Source organism: Platichthys flesus, chromosome 10 (genome assembly GCF_949316205.1).
Source record: "Platichthys flesus chromosome 10, fPlaFle2.1, whole genome shotgun sequence".
In the NCBI taxonomy this organism is placed as follows: Eukaryota; Metazoa; Chordata; class Actinopteri; order Pleuronectiformes; family Pleuronectidae; genus Platichthys; species Platichthys flesus.
Window position 1 is genome coordinate 14,229,977 of NC_084954.1, and position 23,674 is coordinate 14,253,650.

The 23,674-nt window shown below is 45.9% G+C and overlaps 1 protein-coding gene across 1 annotated transcript in view; it reads left to right on the plus strand.

The window, feature by feature from the left end:
* Positions 1 to 23,344, plus strand: part of crim1 (cysteine rich transmembrane BMP regulator 1 (chordin-like)) — a 36,148-nt gene extending 12,804 nt beyond the window's left edge. Inside the window, exons 4-15 of the mRNA XM_062397703.1 lie at positions 551 to 793; positions 4,265 to 4,444; positions 7,355 to 7,558; positions 8,411 to 8,539; positions 9,269 to 9,422; positions 12,247 to 12,368; positions 14,384 to 14,602; positions 16,416 to 16,631; positions 18,315 to 18,536; positions 19,311 to 19,433; positions 19,786 to 19,964; positions 20,984 to 23,344. Of these exons, the coding sequence (XP_062253687.1) occupies positions 551 to 793; positions 4,265 to 4,444; positions 7,355 to 7,558; positions 8,411 to 8,539; positions 9,269 to 9,422; positions 12,247 to 12,368; positions 14,384 to 14,602; positions 16,416 to 16,631; positions 18,315 to 18,536; positions 19,311 to 19,433; positions 19,786 to 19,964; positions 20,984 to 21,178 (2,186 nt within the window). The 3' untranslated portion in view covers positions 21,179 to 23,344. The remainder of the gene's footprint in view (positions 1 to 550; positions 794 to 4,264; positions 4,445 to 7,354; positions 7,559 to 8,410; positions 8,540 to 9,268; positions 9,423 to 12,246; positions 12,369 to 14,383; positions 14,603 to 16,415; positions 16,632 to 18,314; positions 18,537 to 19,310; positions 19,434 to 19,785; positions 19,965 to 20,983) is intronic.
* Positions 23,345 to 23,674: the final 330 nt, after the last annotated feature.

Below are 23,674 nucleotides of genomic sequence, written 5' to 3' on the forward strand. Positions count from 1 at the left end.
GCCGGTCGTGCCCGGCCGGGTTGGATCAGAGGAGTGTAGACAGGATATGCAGAGAGAGCCTTGTCGTGTCTGGAGCGACGCTCTCACTTCTCTGACAGGATGCCTTATAGCTGTCGCAGGCTGAAGTGGGGCTCTGATGACTGCGCACAAGAGTTTGTGTTGGGTGGCTGTGTGAACTCAGCTCTAAGACCGTAACACGAGCAGCACTGTTCTGAAGTGGCTCAACTGACATAGCAAGCAGGAGGCCACCCTCTCACACACACACACACACACACACACACACGCACACACACACACACACACACACACACACACACGCACACACACACACACACACGCACACAACCTTTCCTCCTTCAGGGGAACACAGCCAGCACTGTCTCTGCACCTAGAGCAGAGCCCGGAACAAGGTGTTGCAATATCTCTTGCACAGGAAGCATGAAAAGGAAAAAGATGCCAAATCTGTATCCCGTTTTTTTCTTTCTTGCATATTGTGTTTGCTGTATACTGTGTCTCAAAGTGAACATGCATCCATATCTGTGTGTTTCAGAGGAGCTGAGGTGTGCTGGGGTGACGTGTCCTGATCTGCAGGTGCCCTCCTGCCCCCATGGATCAGTCCTGACCAAGAGCTACACGCCCCCTGCTGGTTGCTGTCCCTCCTTTCCTCCCCAGTGCACCTGCGACCTCCGCGCCTGCCACAAGCCGCAGTGCCAGGGCGGACAGCGAGCCGTGCCGCTCAGCCAGGCCAGCGGTCTGCCGGGAAACTGCTGTGACGTGTTTGAGTGCCAGAAAGGTGATTAAGCTGAACCGCACGCTACACAATCTGTTTCGATTGGTCTCCCGCCGAGTGTAGCAATGGCACAGTTGGTGTGAGATTCATCGCCTTCGAGGAGGCAATTACTTCCCTCAGAGTGAGGCTTTCCTCCCCGCTGACCTAATGTCCGCAGATGAAAAAGAAAGTAGCTGATTGGATAATTACTGTTGGGCTGTTTATCAGGCTCAGCCAGTGCCTCCCATGGTTCCAAGATAATCTTTTTTTTGGGTGTAGCTGCAAGCATTTTTATTGATCAAAGGTATTTAATGCAATGAGTATTTCAAGGCAGATTGATGGTTGGAAATTTGTGTGCGCACCACTTTCTCAGCAGGTAAGAAAGAGGCAGAAGAAATTATAGAGAAAAGAGAAGTGATAGAGAGAGAGAGCAGAGGTTGATCACACACAGGGAGACTTCAGTTCTCTCTATCGTGGTCCAGAGTAAACCAGGAGATTCAGGAAGGCAGGGAGGGGATCTGCGGTATTGGTCTGTTTGCTTTGCGATCCCAACAAATATTCGTTGTTTTACCAACAGAACAAATTCCCATTCTGGCCCCTCCACATATATAAATGAGTGCCGTGTCCCGGAATTAATGGACTTAACGAGCCCAGTGACCAGAGAAGTGCTTAGGCTACACATTTGCTCAACAGAAGTGCAGTGTCAAAGGGTTCCTGTCTGGTCACACATCCAAAGGGAAAAGGTTCAACAGTTCAGCGATGGGAATGCTTTTTATGTGCTCCAGTCTGTCAGTGGGGAGGGTAATCGAGTCCGGCAGGCCAGCGGGGTCTGAACGGCAGCCGTGGGGGCCATGGGATCAGTGTTTTGATAACAAGTGTCTGCTGCTCTTTGGGCCCGGGGCTTGATGCCTTTTGTGCTGCCCCCACCGTACATTAGGCCTGCATGACTGCACTGCTTGTCAGAGAGCTCCACAGACAGGGACACGGACAAGGACACACACTGGGCTCCCTAGTCACCGCCCCCAGTCCTATAGAGGCCTCTTAGAACTTGGGAGGTACTGTAACCAACACATTAGCGCTAACTTGCTTTCGAATGCCATACCTGTTCTGTGATGGAACATACCACTCTCTGGCCCGGACTGATTAACTTGTTTCCATTGCCCACTTGGCAATGGGCTCAGATTCAGCCAGGGTCAGTATGTGCACTGACAATAAGCCCCATCTGTGGGTTTTAGCAGGCGTTGACAATAGACTCTTTCCACTGTTGGCTGGAGAGTGGCTGTATCTGGGTGGCAGAGTGAACCCAGCACCACCATCCTCACCAGACGTCAACTGATGCCACAGATGATCCAGTTGGATCTTGTTTAGCTGTGGTCCGCTGTTGTTTAAAACATTAGCTGGCACAAAATTGGCAATCGTCCCCTGTAGGCAGCCCTGGGTAGAGGGTAGGTTCATGACTGCACATGGTCCTTTGAGACATACACCAGCATTAAGCAAATAAGGTTGATATCTCCACACTCATTGCTCTCATGCAGATCAGCCTGAGTTTGTTATTAACAGCCATTTTCTTGAGCTGTGGTGTTTGGAACATTAGTTAAACTCCTATTTCCATATTGTCAACGGATATTCTGAACTGATCAAACGTATCATTGAAATGTTTATAAATCACATCATTATTTATACGTAGTCATGTCTTGCTTCTGATTGCGGTTTTTCTTGCCAGTATGACAGTCAATTATGAATGATTTAGAGTGGGGCCAGTGTTTTATGGCCCATCCATTGCCGCATCCAATCCTCACCTCAATTTAGAGAAGACTGAACATCACAAAGCATGACTGGAATTTTAGACTAGAAGTGGTTTCAGGGATTACCACTGCCGAAATCACACGTGGGAATCGCCTCATTTGACTTCCTGTTGCTTCTGTGAGTGTTGAGAATCGTTGCTGCGCCATTGCGATTTGAGCCAGTGCTTATTGCATTTTCTCTGCCCGGTTTTTCCTGCACGCGAGGAAGGGCTGGCAGGAATACCAACCACGAGAGAGGAAGAGGGCAGAGAGAATGGAACAGGGAGTGGGAGCGAGGAAGAGAATAGAAGAACAAATCCCCCACTCCACTTTCAACTCGGTTGGCCCACCTGCTTTGTATTAAGAGTGCAGCGCTGGTTGTCGGGAGGCACTGGGTCATCGGTGCAGACAGTCTGCGCTCAAAGACTTTGGCATACAGATGCCGCCGTAAGCTCCGCTCTCATTTATAGAAACCACTGGCTCCACATCTGTTCACATCTGCGCAATACATTTACACACTTAACTAGTGCAGCTACTCCTCAACGAGTCTGGAGATTTCTTACATAACCACATTGCCTCACTTCCCTCATGTCGAGTGTGTTTGATGAGAAGTTGCCGTGTGGTTATCGAAGATCAAGCCACCGTGGTGCATTTGAATGAGCGGTGCAGCATTACCATAGATATGTCATGCTGTAATCTTCTTTTTGTCGGCCACAGAACTAGCATAATTTTCTCATCCACACACATACTGTAGTCTGGATACCCAACCAGAGCCTGTTGGGACTTTTGTGTATTAACAGAGATTTTGAAAAGATATTTGGCCAAAGGGTGGGTTCAACATTAGCTGGGCTAGTTACTTTCTTTTTTTACACTGCAAATGCTCTGTAATTGGGTAAAACATCGGGTCCAGACACAAAAAACGAAATGTCTGCTTCGTCCTTGTCGGGCTCTGTTAGTTCTCCCTGTGGCTTTGACTTGATCAAACAGAAAACGGCATTCTGGGCCGCAATCCATAACCCACACATTCATTTAATAATCAAATTACAGTATGGGTGCAATGATTAGGTCAAGGTTTTCCCGTAGGTGTTCTGTCTTTGCTAGCCCACCTGTCTACACAAGATCAGTAAGCTCATTCTATTTCCCAGGAGAGGGGATTCAGTCAAAAGAAGTTCAATGTGCTTGAAGGCTTTTGGGGAATTTGGGCCAAGTCGTTGACTCACTCCACCTGCCACCAGCACACTGAGCCCAAATTTTACCAAAACCATCCTAACAACTCCTGTTTTATTTAACGCAGCACTGGGAGAATCAAACACCTTCTTGAGTCCTGATGTATCTGTGGAATATTTGCTAATGGACTTGGCTTCACTCTCTATTAGATGTCACATGTCCAACATCAAAGGCTCAACCATCAGTGTCCACCTCTGCACCATTTGGTTCAGAATCACATCAACACGGACTTTATACAGTTGTGACTGGTTCTCGCTCATCAAACTTGACGTTTGTGAAGAAAAACTGAATTTTTCTGTCCTATAGTCAGGAGAAAGTTCTGGGGTTGATTCCTGCCAAATGTGACGGACACCTGCCAGTGCGTTACTTTGTCGAGTGTGTTAAGCATTATCTTCCCCATGTGGTCATCTGCATCTGGTTGACGGCATCTGTCTTCAGCGACTGCATCTGATTCTTGTTTTTTATTCATTCTTCTTCCCCTTAGTCTCCCCAAATTGCATCCACAACGGGAAGGATTTCTCAGAGGGAGAGGTGTACCGCATGGACCCCTGCTGGCTGTGTCAGTGCCGAGGAGGAATCTCCTTCTGCTCCAAGGCAGAGTGCGCTGAGCTGGACTGTGAGAACTTCTACATTCCTGAGGGCGAGTGTTGCCCTGTCTGCTTAGGTACATGTCTTTAGTATTTTGCTGAGAAAGGGAACCAAATTCTTGACATATGCCACTGGAGAGGTGGCATACAGGAGGCCTGTGTGGCAGAGAGGGAAGATGATGCCCGACGGGTAGAGTCAAAATCAAAATCCACCTTGCCTGATACTTACCTCCAGTGACCCTACCTTAATGGCTTCCTCATATAACCAGCTTCCACAGTTGTTAACATACCTGGCATACTAAAGCGGCACACTAAAGAGCCAGCCTAGTGATTCATTTCCATTGGGGAGCCTGCGGAACATAAAAACCCTTTTTTAGAGTGGATGGCTTGGCTTTGTAATACTGGCTTAATAGAGGGGACCCACTCCACAAAAACATATGTGCTCAAAGCCAGGTAGGGAGCTGTGATATGTGCACTTGGGATTGTTAAAAAATAAGGCTTGCAGCGCATATGGCAGCCATATTACAGTCTGCCAGGAGCCTGTGGATGGAGAAGGTTGCCAGCTTTGGCCTCTGCCTGCGTGGCTTCCGTCGATCGGGTTCATGAGATAGAGAAGAAGACAAACAGCGAAACTGCAGAGGAGATCATGTTAGGTCAGTGTTGGAGGTACATCTGGAATGTGCAGGCATTTAGATGGTATGGAATGCTTTCATCTTTTTCTTATGGAAAAGCTGCTCATGCTTAGTGCACGGCTCACCGCAGAGAACAAAGGCGGTTATGCTTAGAATCTGGATTAAGAGATGTATTAAAGGTGACCTGGTGACGATTACACTTAGAGCTGTACTAATCAATATTTCAGCATTATAAAAGATCAGTGTGACAGGGTTGTTTGTAATGATTAAACCATATTGAATTATCATCTAGCTGCAGTTCTGCTCTCCTCTGTGTAGCGCTCTAGCGACTTACCGCTAATGGTTTTGGATTCATAGCCCACGTCTTTACTACATTGGGTCAATTCTACCACTCAGATTGTTTACAGCAGATGCAGGCAGCAAAACAAGCGTTTGTTTACTACATGACTTAAGGCAGAGTTGGAAACCAGGGGGTAAACATAGATTTTCTCTTGTGAGTTGATGGAGACCAAAAACAGAGCTGAGAGAAAAGTGAACATTTAGATTCCTGGCAGGTGATTGGGCAAAGAACACGTTAAATAATTATTTCTCAAAGATGCTTTCCTTCATTTGAGGTGGTTCATATTAAACTGAGGTGTGTTCAAGAGCTCGGTTTTCCGGGAAGTTACGTTGTAATACCATGATTAATAAAAAATTTAAAAAACAGGGTGTAACAAAAACTGACGAGTCTGACACATGACTGGACAAAGGTTTATCTACGATACCATGGTACCCTGTTTCTATCCCCTGACCACTACTGCGTATAGGCTCTCCCTCCAAATGCGCAAAATGACAGCATTTGTATCCTAATAGAAATCTTGGCTTGGGCTTGGAAACAAAAAATGTCTGATAGAAGGTTGCATTATGGGAAGATTTAAGATTAAGATTAAGATGCATTTATTAGTCCCAAACACATGCACAGACATGCAGAGACACTCATGCAGGTAGGGAAATTAAATCTCTGCTTTTGACCCATCTGGTGCAGGACACACAGAGCAGTGAGCGACCATGTACAGCGCTCGGGGAGCAGATGTTGGGGGAGTAAGGTGTCTTGCTCAGGGGCACTAGACAGGGTAGGGAGACTCTTGGATTTTTGGACAGATCAATCCAGGTTTGTCTTTTTGTTGTCTCACCGTGGAGTCGAACCAGAGATGAACCAGAGACCCTCTCTGCTCATAGTCCAAGTTTCTGCGCCACTAGGGTATTTGCCGTTTGACCAGTACTTGGGGGAAAAATAAGGATATCTGAGCTTCTGCGGCAGGGGTAGCAAATACTCTCATTCATCTCTACTCTTTTTATCCGTCTCTTAAAAGTCTCCCACCTTCATGGCAGCGAAATACCCAAATCTTGGATTGACCCTTGAACATTTTCATTATAAGGGTCACGGTACAGCATGCAGGAGGTGTATACAGTGAGACAGAAAGAGATCCTGTTCAAGTTAATCACAGCCAGATGGATTGAACTGCAGCAGCCTAACCTCCGCTGGGATCAGATAGGGCAATTAGGAGTCCTGTGTGAAGTATACAGCCCCCTTACTCCCTCTGACACACTTTCAAAAAGCTGCAGCTTACACGTAAACATGCAGAATCCTGTACACAACTGCCTTTGTTTTACTCCAACATACGGAAACCGAATGCAGAGACCACCTTCTAACCTCGTTTGCTAATAAGAGCTGTAGCAAAAACAACAAAAAGTGTTTATAGGAAGTGGGGGGAAACTGGGCTTCCACAACTGAGCTCAGGCATGATACGCCCCTTCATCCTGAGCCGGATGGCTGCACTATTGGGTTTTAAACTGTCAAACTTTACGGCTCCTACTAATGGCTACAGATCTAAAATATTCTCTCCTTTGTAGTGAGATTCATGGAATAAACCGCTGACCTGGCCTTTTAACTCAGGAGTTACGGCTTAAACTCACATGCATGAGTTGGAGCTTTTAGCCGAGAGATGAGCGGCGGCTGTGGAGACCTGAAGTTATGGATGTCATCACCCCTCACTCAATATGTCAATTTCTACGTGAATAGTTATGTTGTTGCAGAACTATAAATTATATTATAAATCTAAATTAGTCATGTTCTCGCCATAGATCTTGGTGACATACCAGTGTCCATATCTCGTTAGCTCCCTCATGGAGTATCCCACTTCTGTCACCTCTGCACTCACCCTCCTGTCAACTCAGTTACAGTATAAGATTGTACTGTACAGTAGGATTGGACTCTGGTCTTGGTTCTAATTCATGTGTCTTAGCTAAGAATTGGATCAAAAATTCTCCTCTTCTCTTCTACCTTGTTCCCTAACCTACTTGTGTGTCTCTCAGATGTGGAGCTGCTGTCGCTGGACAGCACTAAGGCCAGCTGCTGGTCGAATAATAAGCTGCGAGCGCACGAGGAACAGTGGAAAGAGGACGACTGCACCTTCTGCCAGTGTGTGGATGGAGACCCGCACTGCACGGCCATGGCTTGCAAGCAGAGCTGCCAAAACCCTGTCAAGATCCCCGGAGAGTGCTGCCCGTTCTGTGAAGGTGCGGAGAGTCGGGTTGGGACTTCAAACGACATCTTTTATATTTATCATATCTGACGTATGGCCTATATCTATCTGAAATACGCAGTAGCCCGCATACCACATGTAGGAGGCTCCTGTGGCTCCGCAGCTTTGCTACAGAGGCCGTGTCGCCATGGGCTCATTAAAGCTGAGGCCACCGAGCATTCTTCAAGCTGCAGGGTTCTTTGTGTTCCTTTATTGCCCTTGCCCGCCGAAATGAGACCCACCTGTGTGTGTGTGTGTGTGTGTGTGTGTGTGTGAGAGGCTGTGGCGGGCTTTTAACGCAGGAGGCTCCATAATTGAAGTGGATCCTTTTTTTTTTGCATAATTAGTCACAGCTCATTGGCCTGCTCCTCCTACTGAACGTGGCAAGGATCGTTTGACGGGAAAAGCTTTGGTGCTGTGTGTGTGTGTGGGTGTGTGTGTGGGTGTGTGTTGTTCTAAACTGCTCCCATTTGTTTTGGCCTCTAAACAAAGCTGGCTCTGCGTCAAGTCTGGGCAGTGTCAGAGTCGTACTTCATTCCCTGATAGGGCTAAAACATTAGACACATTCAACTTATTGATAGGAGACAGTTCAAGGCTTTATAAGAGACAGAGGTGTAATCCCCTCTTACAGTGCGACCCACCCAGGTGTGATTGTTCTATATTTATCTGTAATTATTGTTTACTCCAAAATACTGTAAATAGGTGCCTATTACAGTTGGCACAAAAAGCTAAGAGGGGATCCGAGCGCAAACATTTCAAACCAGGATGGATGTATTAAAAATAAATGTTTTGTGGCTGTTGCTCTCGTGCAAACTTCTCACCCTCCGTCGTCTCTTTTGTTCAACAGAGCCTTCCTATGAAACCGTCAGCCCCCTGCTGTGTCCTCCCCTGGAAAACTGCTCTCTGTCAGGGAACGACTGCCCCTACGGCTTCCAGCAAGACAGAAATGGATGTCTCCTCTGCCAGTGTCTCAGCAGTAAGTTCACTTTCCTCAGACTGTGGTTACATCCATACATCGCCGTTACAGATACGCCTGGCGTCCACACTACTTTAGAATTACGTTGCTGACCCTGTTGTCTCTGCTAACAGCTGTTGTGCAGTTAAATTCTGTATTTTACAATGACACAACTGCTTACATGAGTAGGATGCTAGCTATTTTTCAAGCAATGTCCAGCTGCGTTTTCTGCAACTAACAACCAACTTACAATGCTTCCCTGTTAAAATCGACACATGTATGTCCAGTGTGTTTGGTCACGTGATTTTTTTTTTCAGGCTTGTTAATATGGACTGGGATTACAACTGACATGGAGAAAAAACATTCACGTAGACAGGGATCGTTCTGGTTAAAAGATTAAGGTTTTAAACGAAAACAGAGTAGTATGGCTGTAGCCGGTGTTTGCACCTCAAGGGTTAAAGTTTCAGGGGCTGACTTGCAGAAGTATGAACAAAAAATCCTTTTGACAAGCTGCTTCTTGTGCTAGACATACAACTAGACAACGTTTGCTCACACTGATGTCAAACTAACTACTCAGTTTTGACAACAGTAAAAAACAAAGTATCTAATCGTTGCCCATTATTTGCATCCAAGGCCGCAGTCTTTGTCAAAGGAATGTTCCTGTTAACAGCCCCACAGTGACTCGTTGCCTCTGCCTTTTGATGGATTGTTGTTCCCGTGATCAGATGACCTCTACCTCAACTCTTTCAGATGACTCCTGCCCCGAACTGGGAAGATACTGCTCCCTGCAATGCCCGATGGGATACGAGAGGGACGATTTTGGCTGTGAGGTGTGTGAGTGCAGCATCCCCTTGCCAAAGTGCCGACCCCTGACCTGCACTAAGACCTGCCCTTATGGATATGTGTAAGTAGACTCAGCGGCCACACTCATTTGTCATTTGTTTTTAAAGGCATCTGTGGCAGCTAACGGAGGTTGCGCCACAACATCCCAGTGTAAGGGGTTTCATTCCTGAAGGTTTTAGTCAAGGTGTTTTTGTCACGGTGTTTCAATTTGATCCGTCTAGTGTTGGTTTCACACTGTAGTTCAGGGAGCGTGTGGTCAATTCAACCATTGTCTTTAATGAATAAAGTGCATTTAAATAAAATAAGTGTAGTCTTTCCATTTTAATTGAAAGAAAAATGAAAAGGTTGATTTCTTTAATGTTGGTAATTTTGATGACACTGTATAATTCTGATCCACCAGCATAAACAACGTCAGGTGCAGATCAACACCAGTTCAAATGCACCAAATGAACGCTGTGCCATTTAACCATTATACCATAATCAGCGAAGGCTTCAAGCAATCCTACGAGCTGCTGCCACTTCTTTTTCTTCTTCTATTGTTAAATACCATCTCAACTTCGTGCAAACCAAAAGTGCTGATTATCCAGTCTATGGTTTAATTTGATCCGTACCAAGACCACTTTGGGCTGGACTCAAATTTGGTCCCTTGGTCCAAACCGTGCTCAAAGGAGCCTTTCACACCTGTATTGTTTCAGACTAAATGGAAACATCCAGAAGTCAGGACATTATATTTCCTAAATTGCTTTGTCTTCCGGTCAACACCTGAATCTTAACAGGTTTAGATAATTAAAGGAATATTATATTATCAGGTGTTGCTCGGGAGTCAGAGCCTGTTTGGTCATGTTCAGGAGGAAGCACAACAGACCACTGTCGTTTGGCCTCCAATATCAAAGGGCCTACCTTGGTGGCCAATCCCAGGTCTAAATCTGTGTGTGAGAGAATGTGCCTGTGTGTGCAAGTTATTCAGTGTGAGGTCCAATCTGGCCTCTCAGTCCCCCCCCCTACAATTCCTCTACCCCTAATCCCATTTAACCCAATCAAACATCTGGAAGTGCTCTCTTCAGAGACATTTGGTTCTCATTTCATAAATCATCGTCCTGTCTCAAAACAACGATCAAAAACACATCGTGACAAAAGCAGCATTTGTAAAACGTATACAGGCGGGATTCTTCTGCGGTGCAAGATGGAACCGATATGTTGGGCGTGGGGAGCCAGAAGAGAGGAGAGGAGAGGAGAGGAGAGGAGAGGAGAGGAGAGGAGAGGAGAGGAGAGGAGAGGAGAGGAGAGGCAGGAAGTCCCGGCTTTATCCTTCATAAGCAGCTGTCTAAGTCGAGTCTCAGATGTCTAAAATCCTCTGAGATCTTGCCAGCGCTACAATGCAGATCTGTCGTCTCACACAGGTCCCCTGCATGCAGCCACCACAAAGACACAAAGGATCACTTTGTTTGCAATGCTTGTATTGATGACATCCTGTGAGTACTGTAATGTACATATTCCAAGCTGTGGGCACCGGATGAATGTAAACCTTGTAAAGATTTTCCTAACAGTCCCTAGGTGAAGGGTAAGCTCAGGGTGGTTCTTCCTATCGGGTCTTTTTGTGGGACACTCCTGTGTTTTCCACTGTTCATAGCTCAAAATCATCGCTGTGACCACACGGATCATGAACGGTATTCCCTCTGGCCATCACGGCTGCGGCGCACTGGAAATTGTGCAGAGCCAGCAGTTCCAGCGCCCGGGGGCCTCACCGGTGCCTCACTTAGCCGCCTCTATCCCCCTGGAGGCCAAAGCGCTGCTTGGCATTCCACACACCATCTTTAAACAAAGCACTTGCTCTAAGGTCGCAGTACTCTCTGTCTCTGTATTTGTACAGTGAGGCTCTGGCCAAGCCCTCGCAGTGCTGTTTCAAAAGCTGTTATTGCTGCTTCAGCATAGATAGGCTCCTGTGTTTGCTGAGGCCAACTGTGTATGCTCCGTCCCCTTCATGGGACACAGCACCGCTCCTCTTGGGCTCGAGGGCTTCCTTTTATTTACGTGGCTCTGGAGGATGAAGATTAATTGAGTCATTACTCAGGGGCCAAATGAGGCCACTGCTTCATTAAATAGGTACCATCACTTACCTGGAGGGTGGCAGAAAGAGATAAGAGGCGAAGAGGTTGAGAGAAGATGAATGAGAAAGAAGGAAACATCGAGGGAGGGAGGATGAAAAATGTGAGATACAGGTCGTTCCTTCATCCGAGCTGAGGACAGTTTATCAACCTGCAGCTCATCCATGTTTTATTGGGCACTTAAATGGATCCAACCATTTCCAGCCTCTGCAGCTTCATCCTCCTCTTCCCTCTGTTTGTGACGATAACCCTGTGGTCAGCTCGGTACAATTATCACTGAACTTTTAAAAATCAACACGACCAGGCAAAAGGCCCTATCTCTCTTTCTCTTTTCTGTGCGTCTCTCTACTCCCCCAATCAACATGTTTACACGAGTTCTTATCTGGCCCCTGCTCTTATGAGTCCGCCAAGGGCTTTTGGAGCAATAAGGATGGCAGCAGGGTGAATTGAAAGCATCTGAATTGGCTTAAGATTGCTGTTTTTGGAGTCTTTTGGGTTGGTATGATGTGCAAACCGCAGGTATCTCACATGTTGGCCTTTTATTTGGCCTTCTTCAAAGGCAGCTGATATAGGGAGGGGGGAAAACAGGTCCAGATGTTGATTATGCCCGACTGGAGCATCTGGATCTCTGTATCTCGAGGCCCAATTGATCCATAGCAACTCTCGTCTCGGAGATATCCTCGATGTGAAGCAATTATGAACATGAGTGATCTTGTTTACTTTCGAACTTGCTCTCCAGATAATTGAATTGAATTTGTGCCTGTGTTTGTTGCTGCGCAGGAGGAACAAGCACGGCTGTGAGATGTGCCGCTGCGTCAAGTGTCCCCCCTTCACCTGCGACCAACACTGCAGTGATGGCTATCGACAGAACCGGAAGGGCTGCTCTGTTTGCATGTGCAAAGGTAACTGAGCTCTGTTTGGAGTCGAGATGCAAAATGATTCACTTAAATGCTGTACAGCCACTTAGTTTGGAAGTAATTAATTTCATACAATAAGCCAGATTGACATAAAATTGAGAAATATACATTAAAGGTTTTCCATAGGATGTTACCCAATCATTTTAAAGTCATCTCAAGGCCTTTTCGGAGCCAATGCAACAACAGTAACACTGTGCTCTGAAATCCATTCTTTTCAATGGCCTGTGCAACGCAAGGACCTTTTTTGTGGCCGTTTAATGTGCTGTTCAGCGAGTTTTCACTGGACGCTGGGACGATCACTTGCCTGTCTAATGGAAACAAAACTTTAATCCAAGCACATAACAAACAAAGGAAAACCTCTGTGTATGTGTTTGTTCCCTTAATTCTATGACACACGTTTTCATGTATTAGAGACTCCTTTTGAGTCTTGTAGGGCACATTAGTTATATTTTACCCCTTCAACCCTGCAGACCTAGTAACATTTATTATTTGAGGTGGTGAGGTGTTGTTTTCAAACACAAATTTTATATGTGTATATTATATACAGATTTAAACATTATCTCCTCGAAAGAGATTATGTTTTCACCTCTGCCCGTTTGTCGGTTGGTTTTGGTGTGGCTCTGGATCTGGATCTGGATCTGGAGCTGGATCCAAGATGTTAAAGCGACTGTTGGGCCTGGGCTGAGATATGCACCAGTCTGAATTTAATTCTAGTTGGGTTTTTATATCCCAATAATCAAATAAATGAACACAGTGTACGACAATGCACAGTTCATGCATATTAAGAGGTCTATTATAATGTCATTCCAGCATTACCAGCATTTGTGTTTGTTTCCTCCGTAACGGCCTTAAGCCCTTAACAAGGACAAAATAACTTTCTGGAATCCACTGAACACATTCATGTTACATACACAGTGTAAACCTTTTGTATTTTGGACCCTGGTTATTATTAAACTTGTGTAGTCATGGTCCCCAGAGAGCGCGCCCTGCTTATTGTTGCAGGCTCCTGACCTTTCATGTACCAGCAGAGCGTAACACCCCCTCATAGATTAATGTGACATTTACCAAACATGCTCCCTAATGGATAAACCTTGTCACAATATACAGTATGCTGGCAGTGGAGGGGGTGGAGGCTGGAGGCAGATAGGGGATCTCTGTTCGCAGTTTGAATCCACTGAGCTGCAGCTTTGATTTCCGCTGACCCTCCACTGCTCCGACATGGAGACTTTTATGTTCTGCTTGGTTCCTGTTGGTGTTTAGCTTCTTACAGAGGGACTGTGTGCGCAGCTCTATTTAGATATGTATGCAGGCGCCCTATTTATGCCCCTGCCATGTTTTATGTGATGTGTTTATTTGGCCAGTTTGGCTGCATTATAAATATGTCAGGCTCAAATATACTTGTGGTTTTTGGATCAGTACATGTGGTTCCTCATCACACAGAGACCAGTGTTGACTACTGGAAATAAACCTGATGTTGAAACACTTGGATCAGTCTCTATGTAGACTGTTTATCTACTCAAGGATAAACCTTTTATTTTTTTTGAATGAGCTTTGCAATGTCACACACTGTGTCTTATAAATTTGTTTTCAGAAAATAAAACAAAACTAGAATGGCGCTGAGTGCCTAGCTCAGCCAAGACCCACCAGTCCCCTTATTAAACCACTTTCAAATTTACAAGATCCAGATTTTTTTTGGCTCTACAACAAATTACACAACCTCATAAATATCGATCCCCTAAACATGTCAAGATTCGTGAAGTCTTCCATGAGAAATCAACGAAAAAAGGAAAAATGTTGAGGAAAGTGAAAACAAATTACTGGAACATCTCCATGATCTCAATCTGCATCCAAATTGAATGTGTTCTGTTCTTCCACTTGGTTTCATGAGTCATCTTGTCATATCTGGCTACGTTTCTTTTTATGAATTTTGTTTTGCACAGCTGTTCCCCACGTCCCTGTCCCGCTCACTAATGTCTGCACTCTCACATTTGTGTCTCCAGAAAGTAGCCACGTCCCGAGCACCACCGCCCTGGCCCCGATGCCCAGCTACTGCCTCACCTCCAACGGGCACCGGTACGAGGAGGGCGACGGCTGGCACGACGGCTGCCGCGACTGCTACTGCCACTCAGGCCGGGAGATGTGCGTGCTCATTTCCTGTCCCGTACCCAGCTGTGCTCACCCGGTGGTCAGGCTTGACCAGTGTTGTCCTACGTGTGAGGGTATGTCTCTTTCATATCTTCAAACATGACTTTATATTATGTTATTCAATATATTTCAGGACCAATATAAAAGGATATTTCCTGGTTTTTACCGTTGTCCGTCTGTAAGTAAGATTACGCAAAAAACTACTGAGCCATTTGTCTTTGAACCTGGTGGAGGGTTAGGGTGTGGGCCGAGAAAGAACACAGTAATGTTTGGAGTGGATGTGATGAAAGGGAAAGATCTATGATTTTCAATATTTTTTTAATATTTGGGAATTTTTGGGGAATCTTCATCAGCAAAATCAGGCATATGTACAATGCTAATATGAGCAGGTGAAATATTTCCATAGTTTTGCTTATCACTTTGATCACATCAGTTTCAAACCAACCCTCAGGTTAGTCAAACTCATTTCAAACAGTAAACGAAGGTGAATGGCACAATTATTTCTCAGGCTCTCCATTAAAACATCCAATTTACAGACTGACTTTATGGTTCCCCCATCGGCCATATGTCATAGCTGCTCACACACAGCTTCTTGTGTAATGAGTGATTAAGTCAACGTCTCACTTCCATGACTTCATGAGAGCAATCCTGCCGTGTGCCCACATCTCAGCGTTCACATCCTGTGGGCGCAGTGTTGTCATAACCGATAAAAACGGTTTCCAGAATTAAGAAAATAAGTTTGAACTAGAATGGCACTCATTATAGCACACAACTCCACCAAGGCCCAACAGTCCTTCATTTAAATGTACTAGATCAGGACCACTTATATGAATCTGCAACAAATTGCACACACTCATGAATATCAGTCCCCTAAATTTTTCGCTCAGAAATCAATGAAAGTATTCAAAAACGAACGAATTGCGCAATATTAAAGAAAATGACCAAAAAGGAATCCTGGATTCTCCCCCTGATCTGGATCGGCTCCAAAGTTGAATGGGCTCTTCCCTGACACATACCACATCGTTCCACCAGGTTTTTTTTTGCGTTATCCTGCGATTTAACAGACGGACTAACAAAAGCAGACGAAGACATAACCTCGTTTGAAAACTAATTCTTCCACCGGTTAAAGATCGGTTTGAATCATTCATTTTCGGAGCAGGCCTTTGGTCTCACTCGATTACTTCTTCGGAATCAGTCGCAGCTCGGTCACACGCTCACAGGCGCGCACACACATCTGGCACTGCGCAGCCCATCGTCCCCTCGCAGCTCATTCAGCCGAGAGCTCCGGATCATTAGTCTGCTTTTAAGCTCTCGGCGTGCCCACCACTTACACCCTGCAGACACACAGTCTCTGTCTGTTTCTCTAAAAATGGACGAGGCCCGCTGGATCCACACCCATACTTTTTCTTTTTTTTTCCTCTTCATCCACAACCGTCCGACTCATGCGGTGTATTTATGGAGGAGTGACTCAGCTGGCTGTTCAAATATTTAGCAGTGAAGGAATGTCTACAACTTTCAGAAGCTACGCACACTCTGCAGTCGGGGGACAACGGGCTAACTCTCCGCAGATGTCTGCTACTCAGCTGGACAGAGAGAAGTTTTCCAATAGATGAGTGTCAAAACATAACTCGGACGCCGCCCTGCGCTGTCAGGCCTGAGGCTGCTTTCTAACGTACGCTCTACCATGGATTCGTCACATCTCGAAACCCCCGAGAGTCAGTTACTCCCTCTAGAGAATCTTTGTATCTCATTATCATGCCGCGCTCGTTGTCCCGAGATAAATGAATGAATGTTTGGCACCGAGAACACCAACAGAATGTGAATTTGATAGCAACGCACACATGACTGTCTCCCTTATTTCCCCCTCCTCTCCTCTTACTCTGACAGATGAGTCAGGCAGCGGTCAGCCAGAGGGGATGGACATGGTGGTGTGCAGAGCCCCCGGGGGGGAGTTCTACGTGGAGGGGGAGACGTGGAACCTGGACGAGTGCACACGCTGCACCTGCAGGAAGGGACGCGTCCTGTGCGACACAGAAGTGTGTCCCCCCGCTCTGTGCCAGACTCCGACCAGGAACAAGGACACCTGTTGCCACGTCTGTCCAGGTAACAGACTATAAAAAGACATGAAAGAAGTGAAGGGAATTGGAGAAGGCGTATAAATCTGTTTGGGATGTGCTATCAGCTGGTGGCTTTGAAAGGTCTCGCATGCGGCACTTTGTCGGGGCCGTTTTATGTCAGGCACACAGGCTCATAAAGAAACCAGCCCGGACTGGTTGGGTTTACAGAGCGCTCCTCGGGGGCAGGCGGCAGCAGCACATGTGGACATCTCTCTCCCTGCGGTTCACAGCCGGGGCTCCGTCTAACGCTCTTACTGCTGGAAAGCCAAGAATGTAACTAATCTCTCTGGATCTGCAACGTTCATTTGCATCGGTTATGGGAATACACTCTTGACGCAAATGTCAAGGCCAACCCGGACCAAAAAAAAAAAAACACCCACAAGCATATTTTATTTACAACTGCACCCAAACACTCAAGCCTCTTTCTCACACTCCTAAAAAGAACGTATCCCAAGCACTCCCAAGTATGAGGCCCACAAATCAGCGACGCTTGACTGCGCCTGAGAGCCGCTGCTCCTTCTGGAGAATGCCGGCCCGCCTTATCGCTGCATCTCCCCTCACAAAAGCAGATTGTCAGAGGCCGGCCTTTGATATATGTATGGGCCTGGTCACAAGGAATGTGGGAATAAGAGGCATCACACTGACAGGCCCTATGATGTATGGTTACAGTAGGGCAGCGCAGTGTTTACATGGGAAGTAAGTCTGAGAGGGCCGTGGATCTCGGGCCCTGCGGAGAGACAGATTAGGTCCGAGACTGGTTTGACATCGGTCGTATGGAGTCACTTATGTTTGTCTTGAACGTTCAGTAAAGCGTCTTATCTTGAACGCAACCCTAAACGCCCAACAGCCAGTGTGGAGTAGGATGTTAAACAGCAGGGCTGAACCGCATGAGTCATGTGGAAGCAGGCGTCTCCATGTGGATATATACAACACTGGCTATAACAAATAATATAAACTTTATTTCTATAGCTCAGTGAGAGTAACTCACACAATTAAATATAGGTGCAAAACTAGCGAGTCATAGAAAAGCCAAATCTCACTCAGCAGGGCGATTAATTAAAACAATAAAATAAATATAAACAAAAATATAAAATAATGAAACTATGAAAATGTCAGCCTTTTCAGGTGAGCTTTTACCCACTTTTGTAAACGAGGCACTGATTGTACTGATCAGATGTTGAGGGAGCGTTTGTTTGTAAACCCTAACCCTAATCTAAAAGCATGATCCTCTTTAAACCTTTATCGTCGGACTTTAAACAGCGTTTGATTAAAAGATCAGCAGTATGAAGCGGGGCCATACAAAAGATCAATACGGTCTCTAACCAACCAAGTGGAAGTGGAGCCGGTGAAGTTCGGCCCGGACTGGAGTGATGTGTTCTCGTGGTCGAGTGTTTGTAAGAAGATTGGCCTCAGTCCAGGCTGGAGGAGATGAGGGTGTGGATGAGTTGCTCTATCGGTTTGACTTAAGCAATATTTCTGATTTGGAAATACCCGGGTTCAGCAAGGATCTTAATGTGCCAATGGGAGTTGAGATATTGAGCAAAAACAAATAAGAGGTTGAACTGTGGCTCAAACCTTACATTACCAAGCCCTGTTAGTTCCATGTCTTAACTTTTAACACTTGTGCACTTTTATGATTGACTCTATTTATACCTGCGTGTGACCACAGAGGAGACGTTGAGCCCCTTGCTGCCGGTGAACAACAGCCAGCAGGAGTACTGCATAACCAGCGACGGGGACGTGCTGCTGGCCGGAGACTCCTGGAAGGCAAACGCCTGCAGCAGCTGCACCTGCAACAACGGCACCATTCAGTGTTTCTCTCAGCGCTGTCCCGCTGCCAACTGCAGGGTGCCCGTCTTACGCAAGGGCCAGTGCTGCCCACACTGTCTCGGTGAGTCCTTCGGTGTCGCCCTGTGCCAAAGTTGTCTCCGGACTTCAGAGTATTTTTGTTTCACTAAAAATAAACGAAAAGGCGAGTTTTCTAGTTTAAGGTGTAGGTCATGTAAAGCTTCCACATGCCGAGAATGAGCTGTCAAACTTGTGTAGAACTACCATTATTCACAGAACAAGTGGTGCCACTGGAACAAGGCACAGCCTGTTGTTGGGAAGGTTATAATTCATAATGCCGCACGTCACTGAGAAAACGACGGTTTCCAGACTGAATGTGTGTGTATGTTTGTTCATTAGTCCTCGCCACTCTGGCGCTACACGGGCAAACACAATCATTCGGAATAACATTCCACGTGACACACACACACACACACACACGGTACGCTCGGAGCAAAAACATTCCTCGGGCATCCGCACATTCACACGTGTTTCCTGTCCCCGACTGAAGCGGCCCGCGACGCTCTCGCTCTGTGGCGGCGCAGGAAGTCAAAGCTCCATGTCAGCTTTTCCTATAGAGGAAAACCTCGGCATAGGCTCCCATTGTTCACCCTGATATGAAGCCGTTTCACCGGCTCTTTTGTTTTTCCTATTCGACCGGTGGAAAACACAGCTTTAGTTAAACGCAACGCCTCGTACAGAGTGCTGCAGTGGAAGTTAGGACAGTTCCTATAAACACGGCTTATCGAGCAGACACCAGGGAGTTCACACACTCGCTCCCAGTTGGATGTTTACACACCAGTCATATTGGTAACTGGTCTCAATCCTGTCCGCGCAGAAATCACAACATCAGTGCCGGTGATGGTTTCCACCAGCGTGCGCAAGAAGACGGTCACGACAGCGGGGAGCACGGTGTGGATCACCACTGCAGCTGTGTCACCGGCCATCATCGCCCAAACAGGTACCTGCTCATTGAATCACATGCCTCCATTACTCCCTCGTGTTTATTTGGCATCACTGCTCCACAGCTCCTGCCAATCCCTGGGAGTGTTTACACCAGTGGAGGGTGTAGTGAAATGTAAACTAGCTAAAACAATTAGGACAAATGAACACTGACCTAAAATGATCTCTCGAGAGACCTCCAGCGTTCATTTTTCAGCAATGAGCACCGAGCGGGGATATTTGCCAAATGCCAAAGCAAAGACCCTTTTGAATGTAGTAAATGCACATAGTACAACAATGACAGTATTAGACGGGAGACAAGCTCCCCGTGCCGGGATGGAAATCTAATCAGCGTCGTCTGTGTCCCACAGATGAGCCAGGATTGGGTGAGAACTACCCCAGCCAAACAGAGATGGCCCTGATCTACCAATCAGCGGCCTGGATCTTGGCGGGGCTCCTCCTGGCCATCATCATCTTCATCATCGTGGCGTTACTCATCAACAAGAAGAAGAAGTGGGTGCAGATGTCCTGCTACAGCGCACCAAAGAAGGTAACCCCTCGCTATCTGGCCATCTTCATAAATCAGGTCTTTCATGTTGAAGCCGTGGATTAAAAAGGTGCTAAATGAAGCGGCTGCCTTCACATAAACAGCAGAGTTGATATGTGGAGGGGTCAAGGGGAGTTTTAAACCTGCCATGATGTCAGGATGAAGGTGCTTGTCCTTTAACCCGCACATGCAGCTGGAACATGGTCATCAAATCTGTAGCCCCCCCCCCCCCCTGAAATGAGATTGAGGTTTCAGAGAAAGAATTATAAGGGACTGTTTTCAGAAGTCATATTGTTACAACAGAGTATTGGGGCCAGTTCAAGGGTAAAGAATGTAATGCTGAGAATAAAGTCGTAATATTACAAAATATGAAGTCGTTATATTGCAAGAGTAAAGTCATCATTTTGGGTTGTGTGTCATTTTTTATGGCTGTATCAGAAGATCGGTATTTCGTCTTTGTCAAACTGAGGAATGTAAAGCATCTTGTTAATTTATACTTTAGTGTGAGTTTCTCAAATAACAAAACACGTCATACTTTGTCACATCAGGACGCCACTATCATAAGTATCGGCACTTTGAAGAGATTGTGAAAGAGCCCGGCTATTTCCAAGAAACAACCACAGACCGCCTCTTTTGTGAGGGAGGAAATGCTTGGTAGCGGTCGACTCTGAGGTTATTATTGGTTACATGTGCTAGTATTCAAAGGGGTTTCTCAGTTTCTCAAGAAATAATCAGATTGGATCAAGATTTTGGATTCAGGAGTGGAACTTAGACAAGCGCATGTTCTACTTGCTGCACATTTCCTTTTTTCCATTTTCTTGTGTAATTATAACTTTATTCCCACAATTTTAGGGCTTTGGTCTTGCAATATGACTTCATTCTAGCAATGTCAGAATTTTGTCTTTAATATATATATATTTGTGTATTTTCACAAAAGCAGTTTTTAATATAAATTATCAAGCTTATATCCCCCCCATGCTCTGCTGCTAAAATTAAAACTAATGTGATTTCCTTCTCCTCAGACGGTGAGCCTAAAGAAGCACGTCAACAAGAACTCCGTGGTCTACATGGAGCCCTCCAAGGAGAACAAATTTCAGAACGTGAAGAACGACTGCGGCCTCATCCACTTCTCTCCGGACATGGGCTCCCCCTGCGCGGACAAGATGACCATCCCCAGGGCCAAGCTGAGCATGGGCAAAGACTGGACGTCGCGTTAAAGCACGGAGCCACACATCCACCACTCAAGACTCTGCAGATCAGAGCTGTCCAACACCTCCTCCTCTCTCTTACTGCTGTATCCTCGGGCCGCCACCATGTTCCCACCCTTTTCTCTGTGTGACAGCAAAACCGAGGGTGCTCCACGAGAGACACAGCCAGTCACCTCGGCCTCTTTTTATCGCATGTACGTATTCTTCTGTGTTTGGCGGAGCGAGACGCTGGCAGCCGGACGGACGGGGTGGACATGTAAAAGGACACGGCCACTCCGCACTCCGCTTTAAAAGAGAGGAAGAGGCAGCCAGCGAGACTCCTCTGTCAGAATCAGACTTTGACTGTGAATTGTAATTTTTTTTTTTTTTGCTTTTTGTTGCCTCCTTGGAAACTCGAACGTGGAGGCAGTGAGCGGAGCGTTAAAAGCTTTAGGACAAACAGGGGTTTGAGCTGTAGTGTGAAGGGGACAGGAGAGAGGAGACTGCCCACCTGAGTGCTGCAGTGTTTCACTGATGGAATCAGTAGCATCAGCAGGGAGGCCAAAGGAACTGATAATCCACCTGGATCGAAATGAGTCCAGCAGCCAAATCGAGTCAACAGGCTTTATACCGAATATATAGACCCGCAGATCCAAACCCCTGCTGTAGAATGTGTGGTTTCCATCTTTAGTTTTTGTATATTTCTACAGTATTTGTACTAGTTGAAATGTTGTTCCTGGCCGCCTTTCGTTTGTATCATGGATGTCTCCATGGGGGCCAGATAGAATCATTTAAAAAAAAATGCCCATTTAAACATTCCTTCACCTCATCCCATGCAACAGCTTCTTGTTTCTACCTTTAAATGACCCGAGTCATTCCATTCAGAAAACCCCCGACCACGTACCGCAGCTGTGCGAGAAAAGATAAACACGTGAGTTTGCCCTCTTATCTGGTCCGCGACGCGATAAGCCAACAGTCTTCACACGGTATCTCACTCGGCTCCTCCCTCAGTCGTATTTCATCAAGTCAAGAATCGCAGCAGGGTTGGAGATGAAGACGAGTGATGCTGGTCCAGGAGGAATGTCAGTTTTATTGACTGCAGAGGAGACCTGAGAGGAATGGCTTTGATAGCATGCCTCACTTCATCGCCTCATTCACAGCTCTGTGTGTCTGTGTGTGGAGCTAGCGTTCACACGGAATGTTACTGATGGTTCATAATACGCCTTAATTCTATGGCCTTAATACATTTCCTTTCATATCTTTTCATTTAATAACTGTGTTAGCCCATATTGAAAAATAAGTAATTTATTCACCCATTATTAAGATGGACAGATTAGGTTGGACAGCGTCACTAATGGTTCCTATCAGCTCTTCATTATACTAGTGAATTATAGGATGTGGGGACATGAGAGTTTTACTGTTTGTAACTGTACAAAATGGTACACATTACAATGTTAGGAGCATGTTCAAGAGACGTAGCACTTTTTCTCTGGAGCCAGTGTTTTTTAAAGAAAGCCCACTGGAGGATTCTTGGAGGGATAAAGGCCCTAATCAGGGATTTGATAGGCCTATTAAGCACACCACGTAAACCACTCGAGTGAACGCGCTGCTGCAGCGAGAGGCTCCGCACCGGTCTGATCAGCACGGTGGAGGCTGGGCTCCGAGAAGCGTTGTGAAACCAGCCGAGGTTTCGTAGAAACGTTTGGATCAAGAGTTCTCAACCCATTGCCAATTTCTCAAAACAAAGAACATTCTGATGCCAAAATTGGTCTGAGACCAATTAATACTGAAGTGTTTTCTTAGTACCAGTAGATGTATCTGTTTGGATCATGACCATGTGCTTTAAGATGAAGAGGTGACTGTAAAAGCTTACGCAATTCTTTGTTCTCCTATGTGTAAAAAAAAAAAAGTAAAAAAAAGTAGTTTAAATTAGTAGGACAGAAGATACCTTATTTATTTTTTCACATAGCTTTATTTATTAATACTAAACTATAGTTTGAGAATTTTTTTTTGTCTTTTTGAAAAATGATCTTTTGGTAGCTAAAGCTGCTGTACATTGTAGACCATTTACCATTTGTATCTGCTATATTCGATTCAACCTTATTTATTTCACTGTTGCAGACCCTGTAAATATGTTTCCTAGATGATGAACTGTAACATTTACACTTATTTTGAAAAATAAATGTGTGAACCAAAGTGGCTCTGGATGGTGATACTCTGAGGTGCAGTGATGTCATCTAATGTGTTATCTGTTGGTGGTTTTCTATCTCACCTGCAGACTCACACACACACATCTGGTCACTTCAAAATTGGAATTAGTCCTCTCCTACTTAGGTCCTTAAAATCTGATTGTTCTCTTCTTTCTCATCGTGACTGTCCTTATCTCAGTAGCGCCAGCAGATGTGTTAAGCGTTGATGGGTTGTGCCTGAAGTGGGGGGTTCCTCTGAGCTTTGAGTGCCAGCGGAGAGCAAGTCGACCTCTCATCTAACCAGTGGCCTAATAAAACACCAGAAAACACAGAGACC